The sequence below is a fragment of the Bufo gargarizans genome, chromosome 5, assembly GCF_014858855.1.
Source record: "Bufo gargarizans isolate SCDJY-AF-19 chromosome 5, ASM1485885v1, whole genome shotgun sequence".
Lineage (NCBI taxonomy): Eukaryota > Metazoa > Chordata > Amphibia > Anura > Bufonidae > Bufo > Bufo gargarizans.
In genome coordinates, this window is record NC_058084.1 from 270351895 (window position 1) to 270372554 (window position 20660).

Sequence of the window (20660 nt, forward strand, 5' to 3'; positions counted from 1 at the left end):
GGAATCTCGCCCCTCGTACACACGAAATTTGTAAGTGTACCCTGAGGTACTCTCACAAATTTTGTATAGCTTCACGCCATACCTCGCCCGCTTTGTGGGAATGTATTGGCGGAAACTGAGTCTCCCCTTGAACGCAACGAGAGACTCATCAACCGCGACCTCCCTTCCAGGTACGTAGGCCTGCTGAAATGTGGCCCCAAAGTGATCGATGACCGGCCGTATCTTATACAGCCGGTCATAGGCAGGATCACCTCGGGGTGGACATGCTGCATTATCGGAATAATGCAGACATTTCCGGATGGCCTCAAACCGGGGACGTGTCATGACCATACTGTACAGTGGGGTCTGGTATAGGACGTCCCCACTCCAGTATTGCCTGACACTGGGTTTTTGGACTAGACCCATATGCAGCACGAGGCCCCAAAATGTCCTCATTTCGGCTGCACTGACCGGCGTCCAGCCACCGGGTCTAGCCAAAAATGAGCCTGGGTTTTGAGCGACGAACTGTTGGGCGTACAGATTCGTCTGCTCCACCATCAAATTCACCAGTGGGTTACTGAAAAAAAAACTAAAAAAGTCTATTTCAGTAAACCCCACTGTGGGAATCTGGATTCCAGGATTGCCAGCGAAATCCGGAATCTCAGGCTCAAAGTCCACTGGGGGACACCAGCTAAGTTCATCGGCAGGGGGCTCCGGTGAACTTATTTGGTGGGCCGGGAAACCAGTACGAACCCCAGGGCGGCTCGTACTAGGGTGGGCCACAGGATCCCTAGCATGTGTGGCCCCTGGCTCCGCCTGGCGGCGTCTCCGCCGCCTTGGTGGCTCATCGTCATCCGATGATGATGAGGAGGATGCGGATGACAGAAGGAATGTGGGGTCATCCTCATCCTCACTGGGGCTCTCGGAGTCGGAGGCAATCTGGGCGTATGCCTCCTCGGCCGAGAACACCCGGCGGGCCATGGGTGTGTGTGCGTGTAGGTGTGCGTGTGTGGAAACCTTTATTATATGTGCGTGTGTGTGGGGGCAACGGGTGTTCGCGTACTAAAAAAAGGAAAATAAAGGGGCAAGTGTTAGGAAAAAAAAAAAAAAAAGTTCAAAGTTGCTGATCAGCGGTACAACGCTGATCAGCGGTGGGGCAGGCGATGCGCTAACAGTGGACGGACGCTAAAGTGCCGACCAGTCAGCGAACGCAGAAAAATAAAAAAAAAGTGGTGGTAAGGGGGCTAGTGGTGAGGGGGGGGGGGGCTGGGGGAGGGCTGGTGGGGGGATGGGTGGGGGGGGTGGGGGGGGCTGGTGGTGGTGGGGGGCTGGTAGGGGGGGGCAAGTGGCAGGGGGGGCTCTGGGGTCTGATAGATGGATCAAAAAAGTTTTGTGTAAAAGTTCTTTTTTTTTTTTTTTTTTCCTAACTAACTTTTCCCTTCTTTCCCTTCCTAATGGTGCCTCTCCCTCACTGACCCTAACCTACCTGAGTGGCGATGGGTGCAGGAGGGTGATGGATGCCGATTAGGGGGACACAGGAGCTGGTGCTGGACGATGCTGCACGGTCAGGGTGCTGGACAGGAAGAGGAGGGGAGAGAGGAGCGCAGGAAGTTTGAATCTCGCGCCTCTCTCCCCTGCACCAATCAGCACCCTGGACAGCAGTGTTCAGCACCAGGGCCAGCACCGCCTCCTCAAATCCTCGGACTGCGATTGGTGGTGTAAAATTACGCCACCGATCGCAGTCTTTTTCCGGTTCATCGGGTCACAGCACACCCGAATGGACCGGAAACGCAGAAAACCGCAGGTCTGAATGGACCTGCGGTTTTCTGCGATCGTCTATACGGGGGGGTCAAATGACCCCCCCCTGCGTTGTTACGGGATGCCGGCTGAATGATTTCAGCCGGCATCCCGTTCCGATTAACCCCCGCGGCGCCGGAATCGCGAATTAAAGCCATGACGTACCGGTACGTCATGGGTCCTTAAGGATTCGGGAAACATGCCGTACCGATACGTCATGGGTCCCTAAGGGGTTAAAGGGAACCTGTCACCAGGATTTTGTGTATAGAGCTGAGGACATGGGCTGCTAGATGGCCGCTAGCACATCCACAATATCCAGTCCTCATAGCTCTGTGTGCTTTTATTGTGTCAAAAAACTGATTTGATACATATGCAAATTAACCTGAGATGAGTCCTGTATGTGAGATGAGTCAGGGACAGGACTCATCTCAGGTTAATTTGCATATGTATCAAATCGGTTTTTTTACACAATAAAAGCACACAGAGCTATGGGGACTGGGTATTGCGGATGTGCTAGCGGCCATCTAGCAGCCCATGTCCTCAGCCTTATACACAAAATCCTGGTGACAGGTTCCCTTTAACCTAAAGACATCTATGGGGACCTGGTTTTAGTAGGACTCGGGGGGAAGCTCGTAGCAGACTGGTGACATGGGGCAGGGTTCTGTGCTGGCCCTGCATGTCTGGCATCAAATAACTAAAGGATACTGGACAAATTACTGAGAGGCTGTATTAACAATGATATATTGAATGTCATTTTTTTTATTCAGGGACCTTCCATCTGTTTGATGTTCACATTTCTATTGTCTAGTCTACTAATCTGTGGGCAGCGTGGTTTAAAAGAGGGGCCACATAAATAGTTTATTCTGTAAAGGTTCCAGTAAAGTGTATTTTTATATTAGAGGTGCAATTCTTCCCTATGGGGCTGGTATATAGCCAATTTTGTTTTTGCAGATCATTTTTTTTGTTGCACAAATTATAGATGTCCTATTCTGGTCTGTGTTGCGGACGAGAATAGCCTTTTGAAGGTATTCATATTTTGAGGATCAGTTGTTTTCAGGCCAAAATGCAGACACAGTCGTCTGCATCAGGCCTTGGTGAATTGTTTATAAAGCCACCTGGAATAAATTTAAAATGAAACTTCTTTAAAAACAAAGTGGTATTTTTCTTTTAACTCAACATTCATAGAAAACACATTTCAAAGAATTTTGGCTGATTCTCTTTTCCATTTCGGCAGTATTATCCCATTGAAAATGGTGGCAGTCAGCATAGAGATAAAACTCCATAGGGATCCCATTGTTTAGTTTACAGCTGCTGCTGTGAGGAAAAGGTGTTGTCTAGTAATACAACGAAGTGCATCCTTGTGCTATCAAACATGCGGCCTTGGTTAGGTGGTACATATAGCTGTGCGTGCTCCTCCTCCAGAGTGAGAGCTTAGTCCATATATAATGCTTGCATCTAATGCGTTTTTTGTTTTCAAAGTACAACTTGACATGCTGCAGATTTTAAATCCGCACCCCAGGTCTGTTTCTGGTTTGGATTTTTTCTGCCTGGTGTGACTGAGAACAAGCTGGTACTGAACAATGCTGCAAATTTGGAGAACAAAAATCTGCAATAGCAAATCTGTAGCCGATCACTCACTTGTGACCCCAGCCTAAATGTCAGTGCTTGGCATTATCACCAATTTCAGACATTCACCCCTGGGGTCTGTTGAGTAAAACTGCAGTCACCTGGCAGCAAAAGCACTTGTTTAGCCAGAGTGGGCGCTGAAACTATTTCAGCGCCATCTTTAAACCCAATAAGAATTAATATAAGAGCAGAATAGATGGGCCAGGGGGTCTTTTCTGCCATCAATCTTCTATGTTTCTATGTTAAAATAATGGATGGGGGAATTCTGTATTAATTACGTATTAATTTGTGGTTTACTTTTCCTTCTACACAGGTAATGTGGCATGAAATATATGGCCTCAAATTCATGGTTATGGCATGCAGTGTATTGCAATGATTGGAAGATTCCAGTTAGATATTTATTTATTTTTTATACATGTGCGTGGCTGTAAGAAACATATGCACAAGGAAAACAAAGGATCTGTTAGCAGGTGCCTCTGTGCCCACTTAAAACCCATTTTACCTTTTAAAGGAGTTGTCTCATTTCAGCAAATGGCATTTATCTTGTAGAGAAGGTTAATACAAAGCACTTACTAATGTATTGTTATTACACATAATGCTTCCTTTGCTGGCTGGATTCATTTTTCTATCACTATGCACTGCTTGTTTCCATGATTACGACCACCCTGCAATCCATCAGTGGTGGTCGTGCTTGCACACTATAGGAAAAAGCGCCATCCTCTCTGGTGGTCGGGACCATGGGACCTGACATAGGCAGGTGCTTTTTCCTACAGTGTGCAAGCACGACCACCACTGATGGATTGCAGGGTGGCCGTAACCATAAAAAAAGAGCAGATGCCCTAAAATTAAGGGCTGGTCTTTAAAAACTATTGTCGGGTCTTTTTTATTTTGTTCCAGCAAACACTGCATCTCCAGCAATGTATTAAAAGGGAGTCTGTCAGCACATTTACCCCTTTTTAACAGTTGCCATACCGCTGTAGCTGCAACACAGATGATTAACACGGTACCTTTATATGCTTTGGTGGACTTTTAAAACTGCCAAAAACGAACTTTGAGGAGAATGTAAATGAGGGCTCGCAAGTGCCCAGGGCGGCGTCCACCGCGTTGGAGCCCAGGCAGCTCTGCCTCTTCGGCTCTTATCCCCGTCCAGCCTCTTCCTCTGCCCGCCCATCTGTTTTCTCTCCCCCTCAGCGAGATCTCGCGATGCCTTCCTTGGTCGGGGCATGCGCATAAGCTACTGCGATGCCGTGCCAGCAATGGGCATCGCAGTGCGCATGCCCCGGCCAAGGAAGTTATCGCGTCGGCGCGGGATCTCGCTGAGAGGGAGAGAAAACAGATGGGCGGGCAGAGGAAGAGGCTGGACGGGGATAAGAGCTGAAGAGGCAGAGCTGCCTGGGCTCCAACGCGGTGGACGCCGCCCTGGGCACTTGCGAGCCCTCATTTACATACTCCTCAAAGTTTGTTTTTTGCAGTTTTAAAAGTCCACCAAAAGCATATAAAGGTACCGTGTTAATCATCTGTGTTGCAGCTACAGCGGTATGGCAACTGTTAAAAAGGGGTAAATGTGCTGACAGACTCCCTTTAAGTCAATACCATTTCAATTTCCAGACCAGGTCCTCCAATAACACCAAAAGCAAACAATAGAGAAAGATTTTTGTTCCACTGTGAAATGATGAGCACTTTCTGAAGTGTACACTGGAGAGCAGCAGAGCCAACTTCTAATCAATAAAATGACATGTACAATATTTCCCCGATGAGCTGCAATGTAACAGTAGCACTTCTGTGCTCTGCCGAATACTAATGACTACTTCAAAAGACCAAACCATTCTTCTCTTGGATTACAATCTTCCCTTTAACAATGACTGCGCTGCAAAAGAAGCCATCTACAAGGGAAATTATTCTGCACTTTATTATGTACAATGGCATTGTGCATTGAATGGACTTTTGTACGGCAAACACAACCTCTATCCATATTCCCATTTTTTCTATGGGTAAGCTGCAACACACTAATGTAGAGCAGTCTATAAAACTGGAATCTAAAAGGATTTATAGTTACCATTTATCTTTATAGTGTATATGATATAATAAGTTATTACTATATACACAACTGAGAAGCACATGGTAAGAACAGAAACAAAGTAGGACTCCACTTTTTTAGCAACAAAAAAAGAAAGGCAGTTGATGGTTGAACAACGACTGAACAAATGATGGTCTGATGAACACTCATTGGGCCAGATTTATCACGACTCTGACAGCTCACTCCACTTTCACATATGGCTAAAGTCAGTTTTAGCCAAGTCAGATTTATGATCGCCCCTTTAAGACTGTAATAAATGTGGTTTGACGGTAGCAGTTTATCCGTCAGTAAGCAGCTTTTCAAAAGTCGCACGTTTTTATGAAAAAGTCGCATGTTCTATTAAAAAGTCTCAGAAGATAAGCATGGTCCTCACTGGAGTGAAGTTGCGACTTTTTTGCGACTTTTTAAAAAAGTCCCAATAGTAAATCTGTCTAGAGATTCATTTACATACGAAAACACGCCCACTTTCAGAAAACTGGCGAGCATAGTGCAGAGCAGAAAAAAGCAAATTTGTGCGCAGTTTTAGCCTTTGGGACTTTTTTGCGACTTTTCCACTCCACAAAAGTGACTTTGCCTAATGATATATCTGGCCCATTGTGCAGACGTAGCCATACACCGGCTGTTCTAGTCATTCGGTCGTGAATACTGGCTTCTATAGTCTGCTTTGCCTGGTGTCAATAAACATGTTTGACCAGGTTGAACAATCTCTCACTGTACTTTCTTCTGGCACAGTAAGGGTGCATTCACACAAGCGTATGTATTTTGTGGTCTGCAAAACACAGATCCTTGAAGGGGTTGACCACTTTCTGGCTACTGTTGACCAGTGGGTTTGTAAGATGACTTCATGGCACTTACTAATATAGTCTTTGTTGATATTTTCCACCAATTCCTATATTTCAGAAAGTATTCTCCCCTTTTTGGCCAAGTCTTTTATGCTGTCCACATGGAGGTCCTGTCCATAAAATGGCTGCCTATTTAATGAGGATCATGTGACCAGACAAATCACTCAGTCTCATTCGTTAAAATACAATAAATCTGCACTAAACTCTCAACATCGCAAGTGCAGATGGCGGATGTGGCGTATTTGTGTGGAGAAGGCCGAGTGATTTGACTGGAGTTATTTTTGCCTGGTCACATGACCCTTTATCTTTGGCCATCTTATGGACAGGTCTCCTGTGTGAATAGCACAGAATATTTGCCCAAGGGGACATAAAGCAAACAGAACAAAAAAATAATAAAAATCAACAAAGGCTATATTAGCAATTGTCATATAGAAAACTTTAGCTACACCCCTGGTCAGTGGTCCGCATTTGCAGAAAAGAATGGAACATGTTCTGTCTTTTGCAGAATGGACATACGGACGCGGAAAGCACACGAATGCCAATGAGTCTGCAAAAAAAATAAAAAATAACTGATTCAACACAGAAGTCATCTGAGCGAATGCACCCCAAGACTTGTGCAATGGCCATTTGCAGAGTAGCTACTATAACTTAACCACCATCTATATTTCTCCAGCATTTTGTCTCTAACCTGTCTGGATAGCTCCTTGGTCCACATGTTACTTGCTTAATAGTGTTGCAGGCCAAAAGGTCTTTTCTAAAAATTGTAATTATACTCACATCATGTGATTGCACTTGGCGTGGCCTTATTGAACTAATTATGTGACTTTAGAAGTTAATTGGTTGGACTAGACCTCATTCTGGAGTCTCATAGCAAAAGGGATGAATACACCTGGAAAACTTAATGTGATTGACAAAGCTAGAGGTTCTTGGTCAATGTTCAGAGAGGGGGTGCACCCTTTATTTTGGGTTCTGCAGTAGGTATATGTTGAGGCAGGGTCACATTAGTACTGGGTGGCATTTTTCCTTGCTGTGATATAGGACGTCACTCTGGCATGGTAACGGTCACAAACATGCTGGATATTCTCCTGTGATATGTCATTCCAATATCTTTCAATTTGGACCTGTATTTCAGCCAAGCTGGTTGTTAGCTGCTGTTTGAAGTAGAGTCGTCATCCTATCCAGTCCTAATTATTCTCAATTGGAGAGAGATCTGACAACCGAGCTGACCGGGAATGTGCTGGATACCCTGAAAAGCATGTTATGTAGTGCAGGCATTGTGTGGTGTAATCTTGTTGGAACACCACCTCTTCTAAGTCAATAGGTCAGTAGGTCATAGGACTGGTTCAACAATGTCCTGAAGGCTTGTCAATGTTCCCTCCACGAATGCCGGATGTGAACAGCATGGTAACTAATGGTGCCCCACACCATGACATCTGGTGTGGGTCCTGTGTACCTCGGCACTATGCCGTAGGCTAGGCATGCTCAACCTGCGGACCTCCAGCTGTTGTAAAACTACAACTCCCACAACGCCCTGCCGGGAGTTGTAGTTTTGCAACAGCTGGAGGGCCGCAGGTAGAGCATGCCTGCCGTAAGGCACTCTGCAGCTCTCCTGCTAACTCTGATACAGCCATCAATGACAAGCAATAGTGCTCAGCGATGAAAGCAGGTTCTGCCTTGGTACTAATGATAACCACATCAGAGTTGCCAGTCCTACTAGTCACTGTCAGATTGCAATGCCAATTAGCCCCCTTTCTACACATTTTCTTACCATCTTTGTCTTGCTGCCACAATTCTTCTGCAGCCAGGCAGCCCAATTGCTACCATTCCGATTGAGGATGTTGTCTAATAGCTGCAAATTCCACATTGCAGCACACAGTTGTATACACAAGTATGTATATAAAAGTTCAGAGGTTGCACTTATGTAATGATACCAGTACAAAAAAAATCCCAAGTAAAATTAGGTGGCCCTGTCACAGATTTTGTATAGTGGCCTAGGAGCTTCAAGTTACACCTCAATGGAAAAGTTACTTACCCCCCTCTTTAACTGTAAGTATGTTCTCCTTGAGCTTAATGTAGTTTGCTTCATCTTCATCATCAATTTTGAGACTTTCAGTCACAGATTTGGGAAATATTTTCCATATGCGAATAAGGGAATCTTGGGCACAGCTTGCCAAGTACATATCCTGGCCTGTAGAGAAAAATAGCATCAACCATTTATTCACATAAACTAAATATTGTACACAGAGGTGTACTGTCGTTCTTCAGGCCTGTTAATCAGTAAGAGGCGGATTCGCATGATACTATCGTTATTGATGGTCTATCGTTCGAACAGGCCACGAATACTGCATTGGTGGGTTTTCACTCTTGGCACCTCCAACCATCAGCTGTTCAAAGTGGTTACAGCCTCTTCATTATTCGCACTGCTCCATACTGCACTTTTTGTGCTCTGCTTCATGAGCGCTGTACCCCCTTCAAACATTTTATCAGTGGGAGTATCAAGAGGCAAATCTCTAACAAGCAAATATCAATCCTAAGGATAGGCCTTCACGGTTTTAAAGCCTGGTTAACATTTTTAATGAAGACATCAAAGTGCATGTTCATCTTTGCTGTATTGAATAGTAGGATGCAATTCAAAGCCTCCACCTTTACATTTTAAATACATTCAAGTCCATGCATCTTCCTCGTTCTATCGCTATCAGCCTGCAATCGCACATGCAGTTCTCAATGCAGTTTTTCATACAGCTTTTGGAGCCAAAGCTAGAAGTAAATCCAAAACATCGGAATAAATAAAAGACTTATAGATCTCCCCTATTTTGTATCCATTCCAGTTGGCTCTCAAGATGTGCGATTCAAGGGAATTGCGGTCAACCTAGTCCACCTTTGGCACATGGACAGATTGTTAAGGGTCGCAACACAAAAGATAGAGATATGCAGGATTGGAATGGTAGAAAAATCATTCCTCTTAAAAGCAAGAAAAGAAATTGGAAACCTTTTAGTATAGAACACCAGAAGATTATTAGAAATGCACAAGTAAACCTATTTTATTGCACACTTTGCGCTGATTATTTCCCATTATTTTAATTGGGCCATCAACAAAACAAGTAGCCAAATGATGTATGGACAAGTTACACCAGTTCTGGATAGCAACAGTCCCAGCAGCTCAGGAAAGCACATTTCAGTTAGTCAATATTAGCTACCCTCAGTCGCGTATGTGCAGACTTGGCACTATGAGGGATGATGTTGTACTAACTCAATGCATTAGCCTTGTTTTTTTCTAGATACGTTTTTGCTGTTCCGAGCAAACATTGCAGAAATCTGAAGGCAAAGTGCTGAAAAAAGAAGCTGCAAATGAAGCGGTGAACAGAAAAGCAGGACAGACAACCTAGAAAATGTATACAAAAATACAAAGTGATGAGTCAACAAGCAATTTTATGATTAGCAAAAGGTCAGAATGAAAGGCTATGGAACACACATCGTCATCAGTTTGTATAGAGAGAAGTGCTGCCCTCATAAGAGATTTACAGCTCACGTAAGCAGCAATCAAAACTTATTCTAAGACATTTCCGATAAGTGCCAGGTAATTATAAAAGTAAATCCATGCACAGGATCACCCTGACCTCTAGGAACAGACAACGTGTATCTTTATTTCACTGTGTAACTATCCTCTGCACAATCAGATACAACGTACCACCTATTTTATTATTAAAGGACGTCTCGCTTCGACATAGTAATTGGCTGAGTGGTCCTTTCCGGTCTGTTTGGGATCAGGAATGGAACGAGAGTGGCAAGCGATCATAAGTTGAGGGTTAATTCCTTGTTGTTTCATGCTATTCTGATCCTTGTAAAAAAAATGAACACTAAGGAGACAACCTCTTTAAAGGGGACGTCATCAACTTCATGATGCCCTCACCAAGGGTAGCCAAGAGTAGTGACTGATTATACAGTAAGTTCTCCACAACCATTTGACAGCAGACAAGTGACAGACCACCGGATACAGTCTCTACTTTATACGGCTCTCAGTGTGGGTAGCATACAGTTGAGGATGGATTACCTTTTAGATAAATATGCTGAGTGATAGGGGTGGGTTGAAGAGGTCTCCCACTGATACCTCCATTTTTCTAATATAGATGTTGGGAGCCAGAAAACAACTTTTCTTGTATACACCAAGGATCCCCCTGCACATAGATCACTGCAAACCAGAAGAATTAATAGACTCCTTGCCCAAGGCCACTTTCAGATAACAATATTACAGACACAAACTCTAGGTCACCTGCAGCTAGAGCAGCATAGGCTTTTATGGTGCTTGAAGGCTAAGTGCACACTATCCAGTAGAAAGAGAAAAATATATCCACGGCACACACCAGACCATAAAAGTTTCTATTATTTCAATCCATTAAAACAGCGTTAAGGGGTACCTCAAGCGGTACAATCAGATACAGCGTACAGCCGTTTCGCATGCACAGACGCTTTTTCAAGGCATAATGAGATAGAAGCTGAACCCACTTAAATCCCCAGTACCTAATTAGCTCATACACATGCAAAACAGCTACACACAACACATAGAAAAATATATAAAGCTGAGTGTATGTATGTCCGCTAAAGGAATCCGCACCGTCGCATTTACAATCACGAAATTTGGCACACAGGTCCATCAGGTGTCCGGGAAGGTTTTCGAGCAGGTCTCGGCTCTCTAGCAGTACTATTCCCGATATACTCCCAAAAAATCCATTAGCCAATAGAAGCCTGGTCACATGACCCTTATCAGCCAATAGAAGCTCGCAGGCCCTTAGTCTCCACATACACACAGTTTTACACCAGGTTTCCATAACAACTTAGCGATTTTTCTTCACTTCTGTAGGTCAGCTTTAAAAGGGGCAGGGAGCTGTGGATGACACTGTTATGGGAGCAGAGTACTGTTGAGGTCACAGTTAAGGGGGCAGGTAGGGTGGCCGTCGAGGCCACCCTTAAAAGATGGATTTAAAAACCCTGCCCCCAAGCCCCTCTAATCTATGCCCCTGGCCCGGTTAGGCCACGCCCACTCCACAGCCGACGGGGATTGAAAAAATGAAGGTAAAAATCAACTTCTGTCAGCTGCAGGGGTGGGAGGGATGGTGACTTTCTCCCTGCAGTTCACTCTCAGACGGAAGATAGGGAATCCAAAAGCCGGACTGTCCAGCCTAAAACCGGACCTCTGGCCACGCTAGGGACAGCCTGCTGCAGAGGTCACAGATAAGGGGATGGTCCGCTATGGAGGTCAGTGTTAAGGGGCAGATTGCTGTAGAGGCCACTGTTAAGGAGGCGAGGTGTGGTGGAAATCACTGTTAAGGAGACTGGGTACTGTGAAGGTCACTAATAAAAGGGGTGGGATGCTGTGGAGGTCACTGATAAGGGGGCAGGGAATGGTGGAGGTCACAGTTAAGGGGACGGTCCGCTATGGAGGTCAGTTTTAAATGGGCGGGGTGCTGTAGAGGCCACTGTTAAGGGGGCGGGGTGTTGTGGAGGTCACATTTTAAGGGAACGGAGCTCTGTGGAGATCACTGTTAAGGGGGAGAGTTATTGTGGAAATCACTGTTAAGGAGACGTACCGTAGATGTCACTAATAAAAAGGGGCGGCTGCTGCGGAAGTCACCATTGAAGGGGAGGGTGCTGTGGTAGTTACTGTTTAGGGGGCAGGCCGCTGTGAAGGTCACTGTTAAGGGAGGAAGGGACTGTGGAGGACACTATTAAAAAGGGGCAGCAGGGTACTGTGAGGTCACTGTTAAGGGAGTGGGGTACCGTATCGGTCACTGTTAAAGGGGCAGTAGCTGTGGAGGTCTCTTAAGGGGGCCGGGAATGGTGGAGGTCACAGTTAAGGGGACTGTAACCTATAGTCAGTGTTAAGGGGTAGGCCCCTGTGGAGGTCACTGTCAAGGGGGTGGGTGCTTTGTAATTGACTGTTAAAGGGGCAGGCTGCTGTAAAGGTCAAAGTTAATGGGGTGGGCTGCTGTGGAGGTCCCATTTTAAGGAAAAGTGGCACTGTGGAGGGGGGTCAGTGTTAAGGGGTGGGGGGCTGTGGAGGTCACTGCTATAGTGGACACTGTCGATATCTTTTACCGACACACAGAAACATTAAATGAAAGAGATTCAATATACCCGAATGAAGCCGGGTCCTTCAGCTAGTACATTATAAAAAGGAGGATAATTCATTCCTCTCATTAATATCACATGGTCCTAATGCTCCTGTCCAAATGATCCACTCTGCTTCACAGTGGAGGAGACATTTATGTCTATCCATACTGCTAGCAGGTTGCAAGATCCGTAATCCCACAAATGAGAGACATTCTGGGTGGCTATTATGTTTCTACTTTACATGTTTGATCAATCTCATATGCTCATAAATACGCTTATATAATGGTCTGTTCATCTTACTGATAAAAAAAAATAAAAAAATATGCAAAGGGCACAAAATAAAAGTCAACCAAAAAATATAATAATCGGATTTACAAGTAATAAATTGGCACTCTACATGAAATACAGACCCTAATCTCAATATCAGTACACATTTGTTTGTAAAAGGAGCAGTTTCCACATTTATGGTTGCCTATAGGTAATGATCCCCCAAAAAACCTTTTTAACATTCTTGTTTCTGCGAAATTCAATATTAGGGGGTTGTTAAGCACGATCTGCCAAATCCTCATCCATCTGGATCAAATGCCAGTTTGATACAATCCGATAAAAGGCTATGTTTAAATGAAAAAACAAATCTACAATCTGACCTCCTGCTACGTTCCGGAAATAAAAAAGGTTTTTGCGATCTTAATTGCTTGTGTGAATGCTTCAGAAATGTGGTCAGTCTGTATACTAGAAGGACATCAATGCTGTGGAGAGATTCCGGAGACGTGCTTCCAAAAGTGATTCATGTATTGGATTCATTTGCGAGGCCATGAAGTTTGTACTTGCTAATAATGTTTTTCGTTTTGGTGGCCACTGGTCTTCCGGCACACTGGTATGGCGATGTCCACACCAGAGGCAGCGACTTTTGCTCATTTGTATTTGACAGTTTGAGAGGAGCAGTATATCTACAATATAGATAACCCATATTTACAGTCCCCGTCACCGAAACCGACAGTGAAGAATGCTGTACCGCATTCTCAGAGTTACCATCAGTCTCTTGTGAAGAAAGCTTTACTTTACGGGCAAAGTATTAGGTTACGCGGGATTAATAGCAGCTATGATTCTTTTGTGAAGCAATTCTTAGAGCTAATAGAGCGATTACGAGTCAGGGTTTACGATGAGAATGTCATTTCTAAATCCGATTTTTTGGTTTATGTTACTTTGTGCCCTCGTAGATTTTTCTATAAATCGGTAAGATAATCAGACCATTATATAAAAGGATTTTTGAGCATATGCAGTCTATAAAAACAGGAAAAGGATGCCCGAGATTGATCAAACATGTAAAGCAGAAATATAATAGCGACCCAGAATGTCTCTTATTTGCGGGATTACAACGGATCTTGCAACCCGCTAGCGTTATGGATAGGCAAAAATGTCTCCTCCGCTGTGAATTAGAGTGAATCATTCGGACAGGAGCATTAGGATCGTGTGGTATGACTTATCCTCCTTTTTATAATGTGTATTTTTCTATGCATGTGTATGAGCTAATTAGGTACTGGGGATTTAAGTGGATTCAGCTTCTATCCCATCATGTCTTGAAAAAGCGTCTGTGCATGCGAAATGGCCATAAGGCTGTATCGGATTTTACTGCTTGAGGGACCCCTTAACGCTGTTTTAATGGATTGAAATAACAGAAACTTTTAAGGACTGGTGCGTGCCGTGGATCTATTTTTCTCTTTCAATTGGATTCTGCTTCTGTCCTCTTTGTTCCACTGAGCACCACCAGAGTGAAAATCAAACAAAGCCCTGGTGCTCCACCATACATGTAGTGGTGCCGGCCATGTTCTTTTGACTAGATAAGTGCACACTATGTCTATGCATTTAGCCTACAATATATGCTGGCAAAAGCACTTGGCACATACATTTCCATAGGCCTCTACTCACTAAACCGAGGTAAAGAGCATTGTTTTGGTTTCTATTACACTGGCCCATAAAGTATGCAATTTTTTATTTTTTTTTAAACAATGGCGACCTATAGGGCGATAAGCTCAAACATAATGTATACAGAGCCTTCTTCTAGTTTTGATGAACCATGGGAGGTCCAGGTGTTGTATCTGTAATATAGAGGTAAAACCATCCTTTGATTCGAGCTTGATTCCTGATACATACCAGAATAACTAGATTAACAAAAACTAGTCACAAGCACAGAGATTTCTTAACATAGGCAACATACCATTAATAGCAAATTCCACACCTCTCACCCAATCCTCATGTCCATGGAGGACTTGTGTCTTCTGAAACTAAAATTAAACATAATACAAAATGTAAGATTTCTAACCATTTGCTTGCTGCACATATTGCAAGAGAACTGTAAAATATTCTTGTAGTAAGGCTTTGCTCAGGTTCTGACATCCCAGAAAGTGATGGAAAATCCCCAACTCTTGGCCAACCACTGTGCTGTGGAAAACGTCTTCCATCCCAGAATTGGTGGAAATCACAAATCAGAAAACAATGGCACAGCAATATCCCACTACAGTACTTTCAAAGATGGCAAATCCTTTTAAGCCTCTGTGTAGGGCATCCTCCTATCTAAGTGTTGACATTTTTCTGCCTATTTTGAAATCAGGTGTAAATATATCATAAAAAAAAAAGGAAATACAGGGGTCAATTTACCCTTGACGAGGGTTACCTCATGATTAATGTAAAAAATGAAAATCAGACAACATATAGTACACGACAATCTCTCACATGGATCCAGAGATCTCCCCAGTCATTGCATTGCTAGATTTATATCAAGCGTGGGGGGGGGGGGGGGGCGTTTTTCTGCTGCACCTGAGGGGGGGGTGCGTCTTTTCTGCTGCAGCTGAGGGGGGGGGGGGGGGGGGGGGGCGCGTCTTTTCTGCTGCAGCTGAGGGGGGTGGGCCGCGTCTTTTCTGCTGCAACTGGGGGGGGCTGCGTCTTTCTGCTGCAACTGGGGGGGGGGGCGCGTATTTCTGCTGCAACTGGGGGGGGGGCCGCGTCTTTTCTGCTGCAACTGAGGGGGGCGCGTCTTTTCTGCTGCAACTGAGGGGGGGGCCGCGTCTTTTCTGCTGCAACTGAGGGGGGGCCGCGTCTTTTCTGCTGCAGCTGAGGGGGGGGCCGCGTCTTTTCTGCTGCAGCTGGGGGGGGGGGCGCGTCTTTTCTGCTGCAGCTGAGGGGGGGGCCGCGTCTTTTCTGCTGCAGCTGAGGGGGGGGCGCGTCTTTTCTGCTGCAGCTGAGGGGGGGCGCGTCTTTTCTGCTGCAACTGGGGGGGGGGCGCGTCTTTTCTGCTGCAACTGGGGGGGGGGGCGCGTCTTTTCTGCTGCAACTGAGGGGGGGGCCGCGTCTTTTTTGCTGCAACTGAGGGGGGGGGGGGGCGCGTCTTTTCTGCTGCAGCTGAGGGGGGGGCCGCGTCTTTTCTGCTGCAGCTGAGGGGGGGGGGCCGCGTCTTTTCTGCTGCAGCTGAGGGGGGGGGCCGCGTCTTTTCTGCTGCAGCTGAGGGGGGGGGCCGCGTCTTTTCTGCTGCAGCTGAGGGGGGGGGGGGCCCGCGTCTTTTCTGCTGCAGCTGAGGGGGGGGGGGCCCGCGTCTTTTCTGCTGCAGCTGAGGGGGGGGGGCCCGCGTCTTTTCTGCTGCAGCTGAGGGGGGGGGGCCCGCGTCTTTTCTGCTGCAGCTGAGGGGGGGGGGCCCGCGTCTTTTCTGCTGCAGCTGAGGGGGGGGGCCCGCGTCTTTTCTGCTGCAGCTGAGGGGGGGGGAGCGTCTTTTCTGCTGCAACTGAGGGGAGGCGCGTCTTTTATGCTGCAACTGAGGGGGGGGCACGTCTTTTCTGCTGCAACTGAGGGGGGGCCGCGTCTTTTCTGCTGCAGCTGAGGGGGGGGGGGCCGCGTCTTTTCTGCTGCAGCTGAGGGGGGGGGGCGCGTCTTTTCTGCTGCAGCTGAGGGGGGGGGGCGCGTCTTTTCTGCTGCAGCTGAGGGGGGGGCGCGTCTTTTCTGCTGCAACTGGGGGGGGGGGCGCGTCTTTTCTGCTGCAACTGAGGGGGGGGGCCGCGTCTTTTCTGCTGCAACTGGGGGGGGCCGCATCTTTTCTGCTGCAACTGAGGGGGGGGGGGCCGCGTCTTTTCTGCTGCAACTGAGGGGGGGCCGCATCTTTTCTGCTGCAGCTGAGAGGGGGGCCGCGTCTTTTCTGCTGCAGCTGAGGGGGGGGGGGCGCGTCTTTTATGCTGCAACTGAGGGGGGGGCGCGTCTTTTCTGCTGTAACTGAGGGGGGCCGCGCCTTTTCTGCTGCAGCTGCTCTGCCTATCACAGCTCAGGAGGAAGTTGAAGGATGAAACTGAGCATGTGCGGCTATATCAGTCAGCCAGACAAAGAAAAAAAAAACTAAGAAACACCGGGTGGTGCTATACAGATACATGTCTTTAAATAATTCAGTGGCTATAGTAAATTTGTAATTACATGCAATCGCAAAGGTATTCAGAGCCAAGTGCTAATTTGAACTGTAGAATATGTTTCATGGGACAGCCCCTTTAAGGCTTATGTGTCATACACAAAGTAGAATCTATTTTACTTGAAAAACTGATGGCTTCCATGTACATTCAGTTTTTTTCCCCTCACTCCTATCAAAAGGCTTCTACATATCCAAGCAATTTTGAGACTGTATTCTCGTGAAATATTGTACTTCACGTTAGTGGTAAATTCAAGTCAATGTTTTACTTTTATTTATAAAATTGGAAAAATTCATATTTTCTCAATTAGAATTTCTATGCTTTTAAGACTGATACCTCATAAAATAGCTATTACTTAACATTTACCATATGTCTACTTTATAGTGGCATCATTTTGTAAATGTCATTTTATTTTTAAGTACGGTATGATAGAAGGCTTAGAATTTCAGAAGCAATTCAGAATTTTTTAAAGAAAATTTTCAAACCCACTTTTTTTTTTTTTTTTTTTTTTAAGAGCCAAATCAGTTCTGAAGTCACTTTGAAATAAACCAGAAATTACCCAATTTTAGCACCTACTCCCCTGAAATTACTCAAAACCTATTTTACAACTTGGTTAACCCTTTAGGTATTCCAAAGGATAAAATAATTAACCCCTTCAGGACCCTGCCATTTTTCACCTTAAGGACCAGGCCGAGTCACTTTGTGGTAATAACTTTGTAACGCTATTACTTATCCAAGCCATTCTGAGACAGTTTTCTCGTGACACATTGTACTTCATGGTAGTGGTAAATTTCAGTCAATATTTTTCATTTTTATAAAAAAAATATCAAAATGTATCAATTTTTTTTTTTAATTCCCAACTCTCCAAATTTTTATTTCTCAGTTTTTAAAACAGATAGGGTTAGCTCATATAATAGTTATTACGTTACATTTCCCATATGTCTACTTCATGTTTGGATCATTTTGTGAATGACATAAAAATTTTGGGGGACGTTAGAAGGCTTAGAAGATCCTCTATTAAGGATCAGTACAGGTCTGAAGTCACTTTGTGGGGCTTACATAATAGAAACCACCCAAAAAGGACTCCATTTTAGAAACTGATCTAAAATGATTTCACAAACTTTGTTAACACTTTAGGGGTTCCACAAGAATTAAAGGGAAATGTAGATGAAATTTCACTTTTTTGGCAGATTTTCCATTTTTTTTCCCAGTAACAAAGCAAGGATTAACAGCCAAACAAAACTCAATATTTATTACCCCGATTCTGTAATTTACAGAAACACCTCATTTGTGATCGTAAACTGCTGTACAGGCACATGGCAGCGTTGAAAGGAATGCCATATGGTTTTTGGAGGGCAGATTTCACTGGGATAATTTTAAGTTTCCATGTCACCTATCGCCCTGATGCACCCATAGAGTAGAAACTCCCCAAAAAGTGACCTTATTTTGGAAACTACGGGATAAGGTGGCAGTATTGTTGGTACTATTTTAGGGTACATAGGATTTTTGGTTGCTCAATATTACACTTTTTGTGAGGCAATGTAAGGCTACTTTCACACTAGAGTTTTTGCTGGATCCGGCAGGGTTCAGCAAAAACGCTTCCGTTACTGATAATACAACCATCTGCATCTGTTATGAACGGATCCGGTTGTATTATCTTTACCATTGCCAAGACGAATCAGTCATGAACTCCACTGAAAGTCAATGGGTGGGACGGATCAATTTTCTATTGAGGCAGATTATGCATTGGGGGTCATGCCAGATCCATCTTACTCTGCATCCCAGGATGGAAAGCAAACTACAACATATTGCAGTTTTCTCTCCGGTATGGGAACGCAACTAAACGGAACGGAATTTTGGAGCATTCTGTTCTGTTCAGTTTTGTCTCCATTGACAATGAATAGGGACAAAACTGAAACCTTTTTTCTTTCCCCGGTATTGAGCCCCTATGACGAATCTCAATACTGGAAAACTAAAACTCTAGTGTGAAAGTAATAGCTGTTTTGGCAGTTTTTATTTTTGGTTATTTACAATGTTAATTTAGATCATGTGCTATTTTTATAGAGCAGGTTGTTACAGACGCGACAATACCAAATATGACTATTGGTTGGGTCAGTTTTACATAATAAAGCATTTTTGAAAAAATTTTTTTTTTTTGTGTTTCCATATTCTGAAAGCCATAGTTTATTTTTTGGGTGACTATTGTGTAGGGGCTCATTTTTTTGGGGGGATGAGATAACGGTTTGATTGGTACTATTTTAGGGTGCATATGACTTTTTGATCGCTTGGTATTATACTTTGTAATTTAAGGTGACAAAAAAAATTGCTTTTTTGACAGTTTTTTTTTTAAACGGTGTCCACCTGAGGGGTTAGGTCATGTGATATTTTTATACAGCAGGTTGTCACGGACATGGCAAATATGTTTACTTTTTTATTTTTTTTATTTAAGTTTTACACAATAAAAGCATTTTTGAAACCAAAAAAAAATTCATGTTTCAGTGTCGCCATATTCTGAGTGCCATAGTTTATTTAGACAGTCGTCTTATGTAGGGTCTAATTTTTTGCAGGATGAAATGACGGTTTGATTGGTACTATTTTGGGTTGAGTTTCACTTTTTGTGATCTAAGGCAACAAAAAATGGCTTTTTTGACAGTTTTTATTTCATTTTTTTGCGGTGTTCACCTGAGGGGTTATGTCATGTGATATTTTTATACAGCAGGTCATTACAGATGTGGAGATAAATAAATAAATAAATAAATAAAAAGTATACATATTAGGCAAGTTTTACACAATAAAAGCATTTTTTGAAACAAAAAAAAAAATCATGTTTTAGTGTCTCCATATTCTGAGAGGCATAGTTTATTTTTTATTGCACGATTGGTTTATGTAGGGGCTCACTTTTTGCAGGATGAGGTGACGGTTTGATTGGTACTATTTTGGGGCATACACCTTTTTGATTGCATGGTGTTGCACTTTTTGTGATGTAAGGTGACCCAAAAAAAAAAGAAAAAAAAAAAAAAAAGTTTGTTTTAGCACAGTTTTTTTTTTTTTTTTTTTCTTTCTTTCTATGGCGTTCAGGTGAGGGGATGGATCATGTGATATTTTTATAGAGCCGGTCGTTACCGAAGCAGCAATACCCAATATGTATTTTTTTTCTTTTACAATTTTATGCGTTTTATTTTGGGAGTTTTTTTTTTTTTTTTTTTTACTTGAAACTTTTTTTTAAAATGAAAAACAGTTTTTTTACTTTCTATTTTTTGTCCCACTCTGGGAATTCAATTTCTGGGGTCTAATCCCCTCTGTAAGGCTACTTTCACATTCGTGTTTGGTGCGGATGCGTCTTGGATCTGCACAGATGGATCCGGACCGATAATACGGATGCATTTGTATTATCTTTAACATAGCCAAGACAGATCCGTCTTGAACACCATTGAAAGTCAATGGGGCGAACCGTTTTGTATTGTGTCAATAAAAACGGATCCTCCACATCGTCAGGCGGACACCAAAACGCTGAAAGCAGTGTTTTGGTGTCCGCCTCCAGTGTGGCATGGAGGCGGAACTGAGGCAAACTGATGCATTCTGAACTGATCCTAATCCATTCAGAATGCATTAGGGCAAAACTGATCCGTTTTGGACCGCTTCTGAGAGCCCTGAAACGGATCTCTCAAGCGGAAATCAAAACGCCAATGTGAAAGTAGCCTAATGCATTACAATACAACCTGTATTGTAATGCATTGGCTGCCAGCTTTTATGCCGACAGCCTGCCTGTGAGACCCAGCCTAAGGGCTG

At 44.2% G+C, this 20660-nt stretch overlaps 1 protein-coding gene across 1 annotated transcript in view; it reads right to left on the bottom strand.

Moving 5' to 3' along the window:
* Positions 1 to 20660, bottom strand: part of ELP2 (elongator acetyltransferase complex subunit 2) — a 120204-nt gene that overhangs the window by 82638 nt on the left and 16906 nt on the right. Inside the window, exons 7-8 of the mRNA XM_044294100.1 lie at positions 14648 to 14714; positions 8354 to 8509 (exon numbers count right to left, since the gene is read on the bottom strand). Of these exons, the coding sequence (XP_044150035.1) occupies positions 8354 to 8509; positions 14648 to 14714 (223 nt within the window). The remainder of the gene's footprint in view (positions 1 to 8353; positions 8510 to 14647; positions 14715 to 20660) is intronic.